Source organism: Oxyura jamaicensis, chromosome 15 (genome assembly GCF_011077185.1).
Source record: "Oxyura jamaicensis isolate SHBP4307 breed ruddy duck chromosome 15, BPBGC_Ojam_1.0, whole genome shotgun sequence".
Classification (NCBI taxonomy): Eukaryota; Metazoa; Chordata; class Aves; order Anseriformes; family Anatidae; genus Oxyura; species Oxyura jamaicensis.
The window spans coordinates 9,073,174-9,090,166 of NC_048907.1; the positions used below are offsets into that span (position 1 = coordinate 9,073,174).

Consider the following 16,993-nt stretch of genomic DNA (forward strand, 5'->3'; position numbering starts at 1 on the left):
AGAAAAAGAGCAATTAAAGGCACCACTAGTATACGGTGCTCCCAAATGCAGCATGCTGCTCAGTGATTAAAAGACTGCCGTATAGGGCTGTAACTTAGTGTATGACACTGAGAAGTCATTCTACTTCCTTAGACAAAACTGTTCTTTGCTTTTGTTTGTTTTGTTTGTGTTTTACTTTTCTTGAATTGCACAAATGTAACAGGTGTTTTTGGGAGAGGGTACTCTCCTTATCTTTCTTTTCCTTAATTATTCCCATCTTCTCATTATCTCAATTTTCTGACAGGTAAGTTTGAGAGAGAACATTCACAAATACTCAATAACTAACAAAGTAACAGTATTTGTGTATCTTAAAAGGTCTTTTCAAAGTAGCAAGATAACTTATTGCTTGTATAAAACTTTTTTCATTTATCATTTAATTTCACTTGTATTTGGTTAATGCAAATTCATCTGAGGTTTGTAAGCAAAACTCGTCTTTCAGGTGGAGGATTGCTGACCAGATTTTTCTGTCCCTTAATAGTACAGCCCTCTTTCCCATGGCAGTCAATATTTTTTCTCCTCTTAAACTCAACTGAACTCAATCTCACACATTTCTAATAAACAGCTACTATTCATCATCAATTTCATAAAATAAGCTATAGTGTAATTTACTTGCATCATTTTTAACAGTGCCACTTTTCATTTGCAAAAACCGCAACACTGGCTGCTAAATCTTTTCTTCTTATAAGCTGACATTTTCCTCTCTACTGTTCTCACCCTTGAAATTCTCCTCCTCTGTTAAAAACAGGAAAGTCATGGCTCAATAAAAATCAGTTTGTAGATACTTTCAAAATGACAAACTACTACGCATAAGACTATACTAACACTTCATTTCAAACATTTGACTCTCTACATTCATAAAAAAGCAGAAACCTGTTACAGTTTATTTTTTTACAATATGTTTAATACATGGCATTTACAGGGAAATCAAAACAAAGCAATCTTCCTCATAAATATCTTAAGGTCCGTTAAAATCAAACAAGGGTACGTCTTTCATCACCTTGGAATACTTTACTACCAATAAACAATACAGATCTTACCTGTTGTACTGAATGTTCTTCTAGGTACCTCGCTTTGCTTTTTTTGCTGGGAAAACCATATAAACAATAAAAACATTGTTCCAAGGCTGTTTCCAGCTCTTCTTTGTATGGATGAGTATCTTCAGAAGTGGATGCTGCAAGTTCTTTTTCTAGTACCTGAACCTACACCACCACAAAAAAAAAGAAGTCATCTGAGAGTTGAAGCTTGTATGAACTTACCGAGTTGGCTGGAGTTCATACGATGAGAACAGCATACAGAGGTACACATTTTTCCCAAATTATAACCAAATTTTCCCCATATTTCTGTACACTAGTCTCACACAGGTCATTTAAGTAGCACTAACTGCAGTAAGGTGTTTTTACTTGATTTGTCATTAATTCATGAACTCTTGTTAATCAACTTCATGTTTCAGACTTGTGACTGATCAAAGTTTCCCAGTACACGCCACGTTAATTCTGTAAATATAATCATTACAGTTTGTCAGTCCTTTGAAAAAGCCAGCTACCACAAGGAGAATGCATGGAAGAACATCTGCTCTAATTCACATAAAACAGTTTTCTCTGAGTGGAAAAAGGTGGAATTGTGAGGCCTTTGCAAAAAAAGAAGTGTCTGCTAATGAAGATCAGCCTACAAGGGACACCATCACAGAGTATGAACAACATACAGATGGCTAAACCTAAACAAGAGTGGCTGAATTAATCTCAAATGACTAAACACAATAACAAGTTGCTACTTTAACTTCAACATCACAAGAAAAAGTACCCATCAGTGGCACACTTTGGAAGATGCTGTTACTCTAAGACATTCATTAAAAAAATTACCATTGAACTTCAAAAGACAAAAGGTAATCACTGAATTTTTTTCACAATGCTTCCTTAAAAAGCAAAACAAAAAGGAAGACATTCCAAAAGAATCTTAATATTTCAATGTTAATAGAAATATGTTCATCAAGAGTCAGCTGTACACCGGGATTCTGAATCTTCGCTTCAAATACAAAACAAAACAAAAAACACAATCAGAGGTTTACAAATCAATTCCAATTTGCTATACTATGAAACTTAAATTCAAAAATGAAACGTGTAAGTGGAAATTACATTTATAACATCTTATACATTCAACAGCAATCTGAGTTGGGTTTTTTTTTGGTCAGAAAAATGAGATCTGTGCCAGAGACAAGGTACCACTTTCTGTTTTAAGAGCCAGAACCCTGAAAAATAAGAGTAGAGCAAGGGCGATTCTTAGAAGGCACTTCAATGAAATTTCAAGTGACAGCAATCATCTTTGAATCACAGCCATCCTTATTTCCACTATTTTTCCTGTGGAAGTTGTGTACAGCTTCTGAAGTTTAATAAAGTGGAGGTAAATAAGTTAAAAGGAAGACGCAAACTTCACAGAACACCAACAGAAGCATGATACTCCTACTGCTGCAAGCAAAATCAGATCTAACACCTGTAACAGAATTATCACTTGATCAGTGTTCAAAACAACCTTATTGGCTTTCAAGTTGTTAGCAGTAACCTGGAACTGATTTTAATAGTTCAGACTTAGACTACCACCAAAGGAGTTAATTATGTATCAATGTTTTTTCTTGCACCCCTTGAGCTACAAGCAGTAAAAGGAGTTTCAACAGACAGTTCACCTATACGAGGCAATCATTTAATACCAGCCTATAAAAAACACTTTTGTTAAACATTCTTGAAGGTGCCTTCAACTAATTTATCCCATTTTATCTTTGTCATTCTTTACCTTTCTGACACCCTCCTGTCTCTGAAAACTAAATACCTGTGCTAAATAATACCATATCCTATTTTAGCTACAGAAGTGGGTGATTCTAAGACTGGAATCTCAAGATTTCATTCAGTGAACCTGATGACATTTCCAAAAATCTACCTGTAAATACTTTCACAACTCTCTATTAATTATCTGTAGTTTACCTAGGCTGACAGGGTGTACTATCAGATTCATCAAGCTATGGATACAGGCACACCATTCAGACATGATTTAGATTCAGCACCTAGGAGCACTGCGTCTGTACTACACTCAGGGCAAGGCTGAGTCTGAAAATAGGTTATCTATTTTCATGAAGCACAGTGCCTGAGCTAACAAGCCCCCTGGACCCAGAGGCAAATCCATGCACAGGCAACTCAGGTGTATCAGCATTATGTTCCTAATACCAGGAAGACTGAGGAAAGTAGGATGCAGAGATAATCGAATAGTTCTACACTGAATCAGCCTCAGCTCAAACACTGTTCATTAGCTCCAGCCCTGCTGGGGTGAGCTGACTCCTGCAGAACCCCTCAGGCTCTCCAAAACCATCCTTCCTAGCTGTCTAAATTACTGGCCTGGCCACAGCACTGCTCAGATGCAGAGGTAGATGGAGTCTGGCACTAGGCTGCAGCTAATAAGCTCCAGGGAGTGCTGAGAAGGGAAACAAAGAGATTCCAGAGTAGCTCTATGCAGAACTAATAATCATCTTCTCTTGGCTGAAGGTAATAAGGCTCAGTGAAGTCAGGATGAATCTGTGAAGTGCAACTGAAATCTCCCTGTGGAGCACAACCCAATGAATGCCACAGTATTGTATTATCTGGGTTTTGCCAACAGCCAGGGTATCCTACACTGCTACTCTGGATGGTGAAAAGCTGACTGAGATTCAGTTTCTAAGCTAAGGTAAAAAGTAAGGAAATAGCAATACACGTAGAAATATTCTGCTTCAACCACGGGAAACTTCTCAAGAAATTATCTTGAAAAAGTCAATGAGTGGGTAACTCCTTTCGTCTAATAATGCTACAGCATTACTGCCCAGACACACGTTTCTCAAGCACATTAGATTTTATAATGTACTCATCTGAACAACAGAGCAAAAAATAGCCTTCAGACACAAGGAGAAGGACTGAATCAATAGATTAGATCTATTTGTATAAGCTGAATTTATATTTACCTCATAACACAAAGACAATAGAATTACTACTTTTCTCTGTCTGCAGTAAAAAATCAAAGCAGGTATAATCAAAATACTCAATTTTATCAACAGCAGAACAGCCAAAACATCATAGCTCCAGGACCAAATTCAGGTAACACCTCTGCCTTCCAGGGACCAGTAGCACTTCAGAAGCATAACTGGGGATGGACCACACCCTACAAATCTTTACTCTTGTGATTTAGAAGAAACAAATAACCAAGTTTAACTGCAAAATTCAAAACTGAACTTTCATCCAAGACATGCTTTTAAATACTAAAGAGCATTTACCTATATTGAAAAGCGTGCAAATTTTGGCAAACTCAGTTCTGTGATGTGAGCAACTGTAAATTTAGTAAAAACTTTTTAAGATCACTATGATGAATACGGAATCCCACTTTTTTTTTTTTAGCAGCATCTTTAAAGTAACACTGCAGGCGTTACTTTACTGAGTTTACATGAACTGAGCTGCTCAGCTTTGCTGCCAGCTATCCACATCCACTTTAACATCTTTGATAACACGGATAAGGTATGTCAGACCTTAGACCATTTACTAATTCTCATTTAAGATGTTTTTTATAGTACAAAGGTGGTTATCTAAAGCCATCTCTTGTCTGACAAGAAGTCCTGTATAGAAAGAATATCAATGGACAGGGGTTGGGAAAGCAAGTCTTAGCTATTCAGATTAAACCTACCAAAATGTTCACATGTATGGCATCTAGAAGAAGTAAAGTGGAATCTAAAGTGTATTTTTAACATGAAGACACTAACAAGGGAAAAAAAAACCAACAATCTAATACACTTTGAAGTTGTTCCCTCTTTTGAGATGGGTGTTGGCCAGTAGATTTTTCAGAGGTTCTTTCCAAGCTAAAGCATTCTACAACGCTAACACTTACATAGAACTTGAGAAGAGCACCATCTGAGTTGCAGCACCAGGATCTTCTTCCCAAATACTCATGAGCAGTGTTCAGCAGCATGAGTGAAGAAGGCAGCATAGGTGTATCAGGACTCGCTGGAAGAGAGGAGTTGGTAAATATTTTAGTAGAACAGAACTGAGTTAAATCCAACTAGCCAGGGCTTCATCTGGCAAAAAAAAAAAAAAAAAAAAAATTAATCTGAGATAAGACAGTGATATTTGTATATCCCTCTACTCTCTTCAGTCAGCAAGGTAAGATGACCAATGACCAACTTAAGGATTTTCTACTTACACTCCAGAGCTAGATGGTGAGGAGCTCAGCTCCAACAGGTAAAAGTGAATAATTACCTTCTTCTCCCTGGTTCTGCTGCTGCTGTTGGCAAAGGGACCGAAAAGCATCTTCCTCATGCTGGATGATCCTGTGTAGAATAATCCACGGGAGCACTGAAGAGACATATGGCTCCTTTGGTTCTTCCTGGACTGCCATGCTGCAGTCGATGATCTAATAAAGAAGCATGCATTTCACACACAAAGTGGTACATATTAAGAGTCAGGTGTGAATCCTTCTCAAACAACCCAAAGCTGCTAACGCACTCCATCCTAAGGAAATAATCTAAAATTAAGTCTCAGCTTTTTGCAGTGAGTAGGAGTAAGAAGTCCTATAAATAAGACCAGCTGACATGGGGAAGGGTAGAATATGATTCCCCCTACCCTGACATTCTCTTGCATCTTTTTTTTTTTTTTTTTTTTACTTGAAAAACCCTTAGCTTGGCCAGCACTTGCAAGCAACTCTACCATGTTCCTAAGGCTCATGAGATCTCGTCTTCTAGACCAAAATATGCACAGCCAAGATAACACCATAACTTACAAACTGCATCCAGACAGCTAAACCACCATTATAAACAGAGCATATGAAATTTGGTGTTCCTTGGGTTATTTTACTACCACTTGCTGATTACTTTAGTCCGCTTTGCATTTGAAAGTACCTACTGCTATAGATTCTAGAACAGGTGTGCTCAGTGCCTAACATACTGAAATGAAAATGAAGACTGAAGATAATGTTCATCTTCCTTTCTACCCCAACAAAAACGTAACCCAAAATGTCACTGCAAACAGGTGGCAATTCAGACAGAAGCTACAATCACATCTAAAGGGCTGTATCACACAGCGCCTCTTTCTGAGTACAGGTGAACAGGTTACCTGAATGAGGTTGGTTGTTAATCGAACGAGGCTTGCCGTTATAGAAGGATTGTTCAGGATGCTGCTGTCTGATGATAATGAACCATCTATTCCTGTGAGCAGTTGTGTTACCGTAGCAACCCATTCTTCTTTAGCAGAGGCTGCTGTCATATTCATCATCTGCTGAAATGCTTCATTCAAGGCAACTTCTGAGCATTCAAAACATTGCTTGTAATCTTTCAGCTTGAGTAGGGAGTCCTAGGGAATGTAAATATGAAAAAGTCTATTGTAAAGATGAAGGGTTTATTTTAAAACATGAGCACACAGCAGAGGAAGGCAATACACTATATACAGGTAAAGTGGTTACTCTACTAAGTTTAAGAAAACACCTTCACATATGACATTAAAGGACAACACGAGGTGCACGGGCCCTGGATGATAAATAAACAAACAGGATCTAAATTTCTGAATATCATCACTGAATCTTTCTGCTAGAATAAGAGAGGCATGAAATACAAATTTTCAAGAAAGTGATGTCTACAGGCTTACTGAATTCTAACCATATGCAGTTTATGATCTTGTGCAACCATTTTACTACAACTTTATAAATATCAAAATGGCAACTACAAGGCCAGCATTGTATCAACATCCTCCTGCTTCTTTATACTCTGCCAAGTTTGGGTAAATAAGATGGCACGGAAACTGTCAGATTTGGCTCAGTCCATCTAAAAATCAGTCCTTTTTTTGTGCAGCCTTTTTTTCCACCCTGAAAACCTGAGAGGCTCAAACTACTCCGATAGCTGGCATCACTCATACACTTATTTTCAGTGTCATATGGACTAAATCTATAGCCATTATACTGGATATATGCATCAACATTTTGTCATTCATGCAGGACAGGTACACTAGATCATAAAAATCATTTATATGCTACATAGTTTTTTAAGTTTCAGGTTCAGAATGGTTGTAAATCACCAATCACCAGCAGTCAACAACAACAACAAACTGCAAGTATTCACAGCAGATGTAAATCCAGACAATATGTTTCTGCAAATGATTCAAGGTTATTTGAATTTAGAATTTTTCTGGCCATTTTATATGGACATCAGACAACTTGTATCTTTAGTCACATCCTCAGTTAGCAAAAACTGACATACTTCTAATGACATTGATAAAACTATGCTGTTCTAACCATTTACAGCTTTGGTTCCATGTTTTGCTTTGTATATAAGACTCATTAACCACTAACACCCACTCCAGAAATCCTTTCATCCCATTCCCAGGACAAAACAAACCTGTAGGAGAAGCAGCTGTGCTGGTCTCTCTGGTATGGATGTTACAAATTCCAGATGTTTTGCTCTTCCATAACCATTAAAACATAAAGTTGGATGAAGCAGATGCACCACTGCATTATAATCGCCTGCCTCATATAGTCGCTGGATCTCTTCCAAAGACTGGCATCTCTCCAGAGATTTTAGGTTCTTATCAATCTGTAAACATCACGGATAGCACAATCCAACCTTTGCCTTCACATACATTTGATTAGTGGCATTTCACCTAGCAGTTCAGCTGTAAAACTATGTTAACTCTACAGTTACATCCAGGAACATAGAACAGGAAGAAAACACCTACTGTGTAACACTTAAGCTGTTCCACATACTTTTAATTATTATTTAGTACATGACTATAGTGTTATAATGACTTCATAGTTTTCTGTCTCAAATTCCCAAGTCACACATTTCTACACTGCATGTACATATCCATCAGATGGACTTCAAAGTGAAGTTGGCATAACCTGGGTTGGAGTTTATCTCCCAAAACAGCAACAGGAATAATGGAAGATGGACAACCCTTTACTTAAATAAATATGCAAATAATTGTGGAAAAAATTGACTGCTGTAGTAAGAAGCTCATTTAGCTAGTGAAAGTCATGTTCATAGAACAGAAAATAATACACTGGTTTAATATTTTTTTTGCTGCACCTAGCAGTTGATCTAATAGAAATATTTTGCATAAAATCAATCTTAAATTGTACAGGATAAATAGCTCCAAAAGGCGTCTGCTTGAAAAGATGTTGGCCACAATATCATTGTTAAAGTATGAACCTGTTCCTTCACTCTTAGAAAAAATCCAGAACAGATATGTTAGTATTTCCATGACAAAAGAGCTAATTTCTATATGACCTTTGAAACTGGAAGGGGTGGAACACTGCAAGTCAATTCTTACCTCTTCTAAAGAAACAACAGAATCAACATGTAGATTAGGTAACCGTATCGTGATGCATTCATTGTCAGCTTTAGCTTGCATTGCAGTGGAGCTCTGTAGCATTTCAGTGCAGATATCATAGTTTTCAAGTGCCTGTTCCATGTCCCCCTACAGAAGCAGTACAGTGGGGAGAAAAAAAATGAGAAAACACACAATGAACCTCAAGAGTTTTGTCTGCAGCAAGGTTTTCCAAACACGTACAAAATGTTTAAATTCAGTGCAGGTGTTTAAATTCAGTTTGATTATTGCACATCCTCCCACATGAAAACAAATCCAATCACCAGTCACCAATTCAAACCAAACCAAACCAAAAAGAATGCATCTTAGCAGTGACTTTTATAAGAGTTAAAACAAATCAGAAAACCAGAATTCAAGTTGCATGAATGTGAAAGATTAATTTGGATTGACTAAAATACCATTCTTTTAAGAACACGGCAGCATAAAGCAGTGGAAATAATCCTTCCATTTGTACAAATCAAAACACTGAGTCAAGAAACATTCTTGTATTCTGCAAAGCGAATGCATTCTATTTGCTCTGTCCAATTGAAGTACATACTGAAGCTGAGCGGTCACAAATGAAATGCAAGCTGCACAAGCAAAGGATAACTCAGTATATCTGAAGAAAAGATGGCAATAGCCATAAAATAACTCTCATTTTCCAAATCACCTGCAGCATCTTTGGACAACATTACTTTTAATTGCTGGGAGAAGTTTTATTTGTTAAATCTCAAGTAAAACAGACCTGAAGTGCTAGAAAGCGAGCTTTCAGCCAATACACCCGAGTGACAAACTCCATCCAGCCTTCCTCAAATAAATCTCGCTGTGAGGATGCGAATGACAACTGCAGCAGGTCTCCCAAGAAATGAATTCCTGGGAAGTCAGGACCAAATTTTCCATTGACAGAGGCAGCAGGGCAATTTCGTGGAGCAACTGCAAATTGATTGTTTTATGATAAAGTTACTAGCATCCCGTGAAAAGAGTCTCACATATATATATTTCAACTTGAAGGCAATATACTTCTACTTGAAGGCAAACAACCGATAGACCAATAATAAGCATCTTTCAGTTCTGTATTTTAAGAAAAGACAACTCCCAAATCCAGTGAATCCCTAGAAAAGTTTCTTCATTTACCTATAGTATTTTTATTCTGAGGAAAGAAACACCTGACTCTCACCTGCAGAGCTCTTTCCTTTTGTCAGTAGCCACTGATCTAATTGCAGTTCCATGCAGGAAAGGCTCATCAACATCATATCCTGCAAAAGAAGGGTGAAGATATTAAGCAAATAATTCAGAATATGGTAGCAGCACTGACATTTGAGAAGTAAAAAGTCATCATCTCCATGAGACTGAATATGTATTCTAGTCCTACCAGCTTATTAATGCTTGATGGATAAAGTTCAGAAGTACATTAAAAACCATGTCACCATGGATATCTGCTAGGTAGTTTTGTGCAGTGCAGAATACACTATTTGCTCATTACATTCACAGGGCTACAGATCTATTTGTAAAATCTAGGTGCTTATGAAAAGTTTCAAAGGTCCATAGTGCATGTTACCAGAATAGCCCTTCGTAGTCTTAAAAACCCCAAATTCATTACACTCAGGACAGTTGGGAGATTGAGTTTAAAATAAATTCAAGGATTAAAGTCTCTGTCCTCATGCTTGTCCCTTCTTTTTAATGGCGTAACACAAAGCGCTACATACTAGCAAGAAGTTATGCAATCATAGTGACAACACAATAAACACATTTATAAACATATTTACATTTGTTCAGAAAAAGGCTATATATACATGAAAATACACAGAAATACAATAGTTACATACCAGATGTATAAAAATTTTAACATCTGCTACATAATGCTATGTTTTTGTTTTTTAAACTAAATCAGTGGAGCATAGTTTTCAGAAAAATCAGTAGAAACACTTGATATTATATATTTATTTTTCTTCTGTTTTTCACTGTAAATTGCAGGCTGTATTAGAAACAAGCTCTTTACTTAGAGCAGAAATGCTGACCCTTGAACAACCAATGTGAACAAAGCAGCATCTCTACTCACCTGGTAACAAAACAGAATTCTGTCATATCAGAAACAAAAGGAGGGAAGGGAAAGAAAGAGCAACAACAGAATAAAGGAATAAAAACTATTTAAGTATCTAATACATAAATTACATCTATATGCATATATACACTCATGCTGTTTCATTATATACATTCATATACAATATACATTCATTCAAGGTTTCATTACCTTGATATGCTGATTACTTGAGTCCCTCAGTAATGGATTGGGAAGACTACTGCTGTGCTTTCTCCAGCTATTATAGATACTAAGGACCACCTCAGACAAGCCAGGAGGCCACTTCACCAGGAACTTCTGGCTGATGACTTTCAAATATCTCATCATGAGTTCCAAGATCCCACCATTGTTTAGGTTATCCAGCAAGAATTCATGAACATCCTGTTTCTCTAGAAAGCAGATAAACACAAAGCGAAACATGATTAAGGTCAAGACAAACCATGATTTGAAACAAAGTAGTTTCACCAGCATATTTTGCATTAAGCTTACAAAAAGGCCACAGAAGTCCTCCTGCACTGCATAAATGCAAAACTTAGTATCCTTATATGCTTAAGTGGGAAACCATGCAATACAGTTCTTGCACACAGTAAATAAACAGTCTCCAAGACTTCAATAAAATTACATTACCAATCAAGATAGTTCCACACCATGAAGTTATACTTTTTAAATAGCATATTTATTTGCATCTTCTAGATGTAAGACAGGAAAATACAGAAAATAAAGCATACAAGATGGAAGAAACAACAGAGAAAGGGTTGTTATAATGAAATCCTTACCAGATTCCATAAATGTTGTAGAATCAAATGACATTCTATGTGGTCCAACGTGCTGGTAATTCTCTTCTTTGATCTCTGACTGCACCTCATAATTATTGAAAGGGTCTTCCTCCTCCTCTGGATCTAATTTTCTTAATCTGTATAGAAGGGGGGGGCAAAAAACACTGTACCAACAAATTCATCATTCTTTATTTCACTAATAAATGTGAGTGTGGCACATTGTGCATATTTTTATTGCGAAAGCACAGTAACTGAAGCACACTCAGATTTACATCCAGTTCCCAAATTTTGTCCAAACCAAGAATACCTTGTTTGTTGATCTTGCCCAATTTGACATCTGCATTGTCTTCTAATTGTTTCACATTAATAAAAGTTTTCTAGTTTGTAAATTAGGTTGTAGTAGTTTTCACTAAAAACAATTTTATTAAATTTACAAAAAGACACTGCAGTGCATGTTCTTCAAAAAATAGCATGGATATAGTGGTTTTAAGATTGAGCCATATCAACCAACCTGAAGCCCATACAGCTTCCTCTAATTAGCTCTCAATACTCCCAAGATGTAACTTATTTCTATACCATACCTGGAAGGAAGGAATTTCACCAATAGTTCCTGAAAGTCAACCTTCTCCTCTTTTTTACACTTAGTGTTTCGGACTCTAGCAGATCTCCGTTTTGCTGTTTCACCACTATCTTCTGTAATTCTCCTTCGCTTCACCCCTTTCTTGGATTTATCTCCTGCAGATATATCACCTAAAAACAGAACAAATAAATAAATAAATAGTGACGGATTAAACTGACAAAAAAGTGGATAACCTTTTTAGAAAAAAAAAATATTAAGAAGGTACTCTAGAATAGAATACTCTATTTTCCTTCTGAAGACAGCATTTTTTTTTTTTAAAAAAAAAAAAACAACAACCAAATATAAACTGGCTATGGTATTTTGCTTTAAAATGCTGTTCTGAAGCAAAAAGCAGACTTCTTACTGCAAACTCTGCATTTCATTATTCTTTAGAAATCATTATTTTAGTCTCAAGAAGCTTCTGCAATGAGAATCAGAGGAGTCTGCCTTTACCTGCAACACCACTTGTAAATTCCCATGAATATCAATACTGGTTCCTTGATAGTTTTAGATATATAAATACACATACAACTACACAATAAAATAGTCAAACCTCTTGTTACAAGTTTCAAATAAATATAGCTGACAGCTTGGTTCTCTCAGGTCCTTAAAGTTACACATAAAAGCAGAAGAATAACCAAGTCTTATCTTTTTCTGTAACTGCTCATTCATTTCTAAGGAATTCAAGACTCCACACCATTAGCAGTTTGATATGCAACACTGCTGGAAAGGAGATCTGATTCTTCCTTTTTTCAGACTGAGATTAGAAGCATAAGTCAATAGCACAAAAGCAGGAGGGGTTAGAAACTCCTGCACTGGTGTAACAATTAAAAACAAACCACCCTGACTCCCAGATCCATTAGATAGGAAAGTAAGTCCACTGACCTGAACACCCATCCCATGCCTGAGTTGCTGGTCATTGATTTTCAGACAGTTTAGGTGGCTTACCTTTTCCAGTGCAAACGTTTAACAGATGACTTTATATGGTAGAAAAAAGTGAAGTTGTGTTCTATGTCATACATATGCTAAAAAGGTTCTGAATCCACTAACAAGCAGTTTGGAGCCAGCATTTCCCAGTGTATTCTGTAGTGCTTTCAGTACCCAGATAAGCAAGAAAAATCATGAATCTTAAACTGAAGTACCTTGCTCACCTACAGTAGCTCCTGGTTCCAATACATTCTGGCTGTGGCTTGGAAAATTGGTTGTTGCTGGAGTATAAGATAACACGGGATCTGCAACTGTCACCACTGCATTAGTGCTGACTGGAGTTGGCTGAATAACACTGACAGGAGCAGAGGTAGGAGAAACAATCAAATGTTGAACTGGGTCTCGGTACTCTGAGAGATCAATTCTCTTTCCCAGACTGGGTCGAGGAGGATCACACGTTGTGAGGTGGTGATACATGGCAAGTAAAGCTTCTCCTAAACACTTCCATCTGCACATGAAAACAACGGTATCATAACTTCATTAGTTCCTGTCACATTATTTCTTAAATTACATTTACAAACCTAATAGCATTCAACATTGTTTTTCTCTAATACTTAGAGGTAGCAAGAACAGCTTTTTCAGCAGAAGAATACATGTAATCTGAGAGTTACACAGCTAGAGAGGCTGGAGAATATCTTCCAGTATTCTTGTCATATGGACCATTGACTATTCCAGGCCTGGAACAGAGGTGCTTAATATCTTTCCTTCCTGAATACACCACTAAAAAAAAAACAAGAACAAAATATGGCAATGGAGAAAAGTTTTCAGAGGAAACTGGTGCATAAGCTGAAGTAGGAAGGAAATGTCAGTCAATGTGCCTAGTCTCAGAAAATGTCTTTCATGAATAAAAGATCTGTGCAGTAGTTGCTGAGGAAATTAAATTACTCTGTACTGAACTGTGAAAAAAAAAGTAGTGTCAAAGGAAACACTTTCAGATTCTGCATTTAATCAACAACAATAAAAAGTCACCCTTATCTACAAGTAGATAGAACTCTGCAAGATAACCTACACACAGGGTCCATCAATGTTTCAGGAAAATGTACAATAAAATCTAACCCTTTATACCTTAATAAAGATGTATTTAACAACTTAATAATATCCTTATATCTTGCTGCAAATAACAGCAATTTGTTCACAAGTTTCCAGCATACCAATAGTAAAAAATGTTTTTTATAACCTAAACTTACTTCGAAGTTCCTGTACAAACTAGTCAAACAAAAAATCCAATAATACAGCTAGAATGGGTGCGAGATCACTCTCAGTTAAGATTTTTTAACACCAGTCTGAAGTTCTAATTCAAAGGTTGAAAGTTGATAGATATGTGGCTTACAATAAAATTGTATGCAGACCAAAACAACTCATAAAATATTTTTTTTTTTTAAGCAAGAAAAGCCTTCTGAATAATCTTAGAGTGCAACACAATTGTCAGCATAAGTAGCTTCTGATAAACCTGTTACAAACAGAAAACATGAAGACCTACGTGAAGAAGGGAATTGGCTGCACCAGTCTGAGGTCGGGTTCTCTGTCTCGCACTAGCAAAGCCTGTCTTTTCTTACGTAGCTCCAGTGCTTCATCTATGATTCTTCCTGTTTCAGCGGTACTCACATTTACGTTATGGATAGACATGTCACTAGGAAACATTAAGAAATGAAGAAAAGGGTTTGGTTTTTTAAAAGGCAGATTCATTTTATATTTTCCTATAACAAAAGTAAAGGGTTAAAACATACACTAAAGAAACATTATTTTGCAAACTTTATAGCATGCACATAGAAGTGTTCACCATCAGAAATCTTTGCTCTGTTAAAAATTAAGAAATAAGATTAGGTTGTCCTACTCTGTTTTCCAAATACTGAGAAATGAAAGGAAAGCAGTAGGTATTGTTTTCTTTCTTGAACAGCGATAACTTAGAAATTCATGGTTCAGAAAAAAAAAATATGTATGGCTGAGAAATTCCTTTCATTCCAAAGTGCTACTCTGAACAATTCACATAATCACAAAAAAAAATGGAGTTGAAAATCATCTTGTATACTCCAAGTCCAGGAATGAATTTTTGAAAGTTAAAAATGATCCACTCTCCCAGAGATATCACAGTCCAGAAACAAAAGCCAAGCGGATGAAAGCCTTGGCTTAATTCAGCATGCAATTCATTTTAATAGCCAGACCTAAGATAGCTTAGTAAATCAGGATCTCTTTAAGTAAACAGAACTTTCTGTGGAGTTATCCTTTCTCCTCTAAATCTTCACTCTAAATACTCTCTGTTTTCACATTTCAGATATTAGAATATACAAGTTCAGTTACCTTGGGCAGATCCCATAAGTTTTATGGGCCTCTACTTTCTCCCCGACACTCTGTCGGTAGCTGCAACACTTAGCTTTTTTGTTGTTGTTGTTGCTTTTGGTTTAATTTAGAAGATATGTCAGCAAGATGTTGTTATAGCTTAAAGCATTATATCACACCAGCTTTTCTGAACTACCCAAGCCTAAAATTCACACTCCAAACACAGCACACATTATAAGATAACACCCACCATTTGAGGAACATCCTTAAAGAATCTTTCCGGAGGCAAGGTTGCTCCTCAAAGATCTTCTCCTTCAGAACCAATCCTTTGCTGTATAGACAATCTTTTTCCAAGGCTTTACAGATAAAGTACAAACATGCTGACAGAGAAATGAAAATTGAATGGTCAATTGCTACTTTGGCTCACTCAAACAATCCCATTTCTGGGCTTCATATACACCACTAAACTCTAGCTGAACACGACATGCACAGAAACCAATAGCTATGTAACGTGTCAGATAACTACACACATGAAAATACAGTTAAAACAACCTATTAACCTCTTCTCGAGTATTACATCTAGGAAAAAAAAACACCTTAATTTTGTTTAAACACTTTTGCTGTACATCTTTTATTTACTTTTAAGACTCCCAATCCTGCACCAAGGGTATTAGAATTTTGTAAAGCGCAATCACAATTGTTGACCACTTTCATGGTTATCAAATGCCTTCCACTGCTGCAACAAGCAGTGAATGCCACCCAGGCTTTTGCTCGCATGGGCAACTACATGAAGAGAATTTGGCTTTGCAGCTTCCAGCCTGACAGACACCTCTTCTGGAGCAAAAGTGAATTTATATTACAGTTACTCTGAAAACAGTGAAGGGATTCTTTCTAAGAACTGAAACACTATTTGTTGACTGGTCTGGGCTACAGAAGACATAGTCCAAAGCTTAAAGTCAAAACATGACTTGCTAAGGATTGAGTCCTGTTAGCCACAGAAGACCTAACAGCTGACGGAATCGAGTAGAAAATTCAAATATCCTTAATTCAGACCTCATTTATCATTGACAATACATTCTGCAGTCCATTTCAAACACTTAACATGTCAACAGCACACCCTTCAGTGAAAAATAACCCACTTGACACCTGACAGAACACAGAGAACTGACAGTTTTCATTCCCCTTCTCTTTCCTCTTATACACCACTCGTGACTTGCTCTACTGAACTAACAAACATGCTAGTTAGGTATTTGTTGCTGTTGGTTTTCATTTGTTTGGTTTTGTTGTTGTTTTTTGGTGGTGGTGTTTGTTTTTGTTTTAAAGAAAGATATTTTAACACCAAAAGCAGAGATCCAACACCAAAATGCAGATCCACTCATAGTTCTTGATAAACACCATACCGGGCATTTATTTTGAGGATAACCAGAATTCATACAGATCATCACTTATCATGAAGTAAAAATCTCCATCACATCTTAACATACCGCATGCTTATGAGAGATATACTTTCTCCATTATAATGGCATTGTCTTACAATATTTTAACATGAAATTACACATTTCTTCAGATTTTTTTTTAAAGGATTATTATTGTACTTACTTGTGTAGTCACTGAGTGTGTACAAGACTGTGATAAGGTTGTCTAAACAAGGCCAGTGATCAGGATTACACCTGAGACCTTCCTCAAAAGCATGACGAGCCAGAGGTAGGCGGATGAGTTTTATTGCCACACGACCAATTTTATACCATAGGTTGACATCAGTAGAGTCTAGCATTACAGCCTAGAAAGCGTAACAGACAACATTGGTCATGTTTCAGACACGCGTATCTGTTTGTTTACAGAGACTGTCCATGCTTCAGTTTTG

At 36.7% G+C, this 16,993-nt stretch overlaps 2 protein-coding genes across 7 annotated transcripts in view; both read right to left on the reverse strand.

Annotated features, from left to right (window-relative positions):
• CABIN1 (calcineurin binding protein 1) overlaps nucleotides 1-16,993 on the reverse strand; it is a 108,842-nt gene that overhangs the window by 87,817 nt on the left and 4,032 nt on the right. For 3 of the 5 annotated variants that reach the window (XM_035341131.1, XM_035341133.1, XM_035341129.1), the window contains exons 8-22: nucleotides 16,729-16,909; nucleotides 15,380-15,509; nucleotides 14,333-14,482; nucleotides 13,008-13,300; nucleotides 11,828-11,996; nucleotides 11,247-11,383; nucleotides 10,642-10,859; nucleotides 9,568-9,646; nucleotides 9,136-9,323; nucleotides 8,355-8,501; nucleotides 7,424-7,618; nucleotides 6,150-6,386; nucleotides 5,298-5,451; nucleotides 4,930-5,045; nucleotides 1,077-1,238 (exon numbers count right to left, since the gene is read on the reverse strand). In XM_035341131.1, the coding sequence (XP_035197022.1) occupies nucleotides 1,077-1,238; nucleotides 4,930-5,045; nucleotides 5,298-5,451; nucleotides 6,150-6,386; nucleotides 7,424-7,618; nucleotides 8,355-8,501; nucleotides 9,136-9,323; nucleotides 9,568-9,646; nucleotides 10,642-10,859; nucleotides 11,247-11,383; nucleotides 11,828-11,996; nucleotides 13,008-13,300; nucleotides 14,333-14,482; nucleotides 15,380-15,509; nucleotides 16,729-16,909 (2,556 nt within the window). The remainder of the gene's footprint in view (nucleotides 1-1,076; nucleotides 1,239-4,929; nucleotides 5,046-5,297; nucleotides 5,452-6,149; nucleotides 6,387-7,423; nucleotides 7,619-8,354; nucleotides 8,502-9,135; nucleotides 9,324-9,567; nucleotides 9,647-10,641; nucleotides 10,860-11,246; nucleotides 11,384-11,827; nucleotides 11,997-13,007; nucleotides 13,301-14,332; nucleotides 14,483-15,379; nucleotides 15,510-16,728; nucleotides 16,910-16,993) is intronic. The other 2 variants (XM_035341132.1, XM_035341130.1) reach the window with 1 other exon arrangement.
• Nucleotides 12,120-16,993, reverse strand: part of LOC118175158 (glutathione S-transferase theta-1) — a 37,818-nt gene continuing 32,944 nt past the window's right edge. Inside the window, exon 8 of one of the 2 annotated variants that reach the window (XM_035341135.1) lies at nucleotides 12,120-12,155. The gene's annotated coding sequence lies outside the window, so the exon portion shown is untranslated. The remainder of the gene's footprint in view (nucleotides 12,156-16,993) is intronic. The other variant, XM_035341134.1, reaches the window with a different exon arrangement.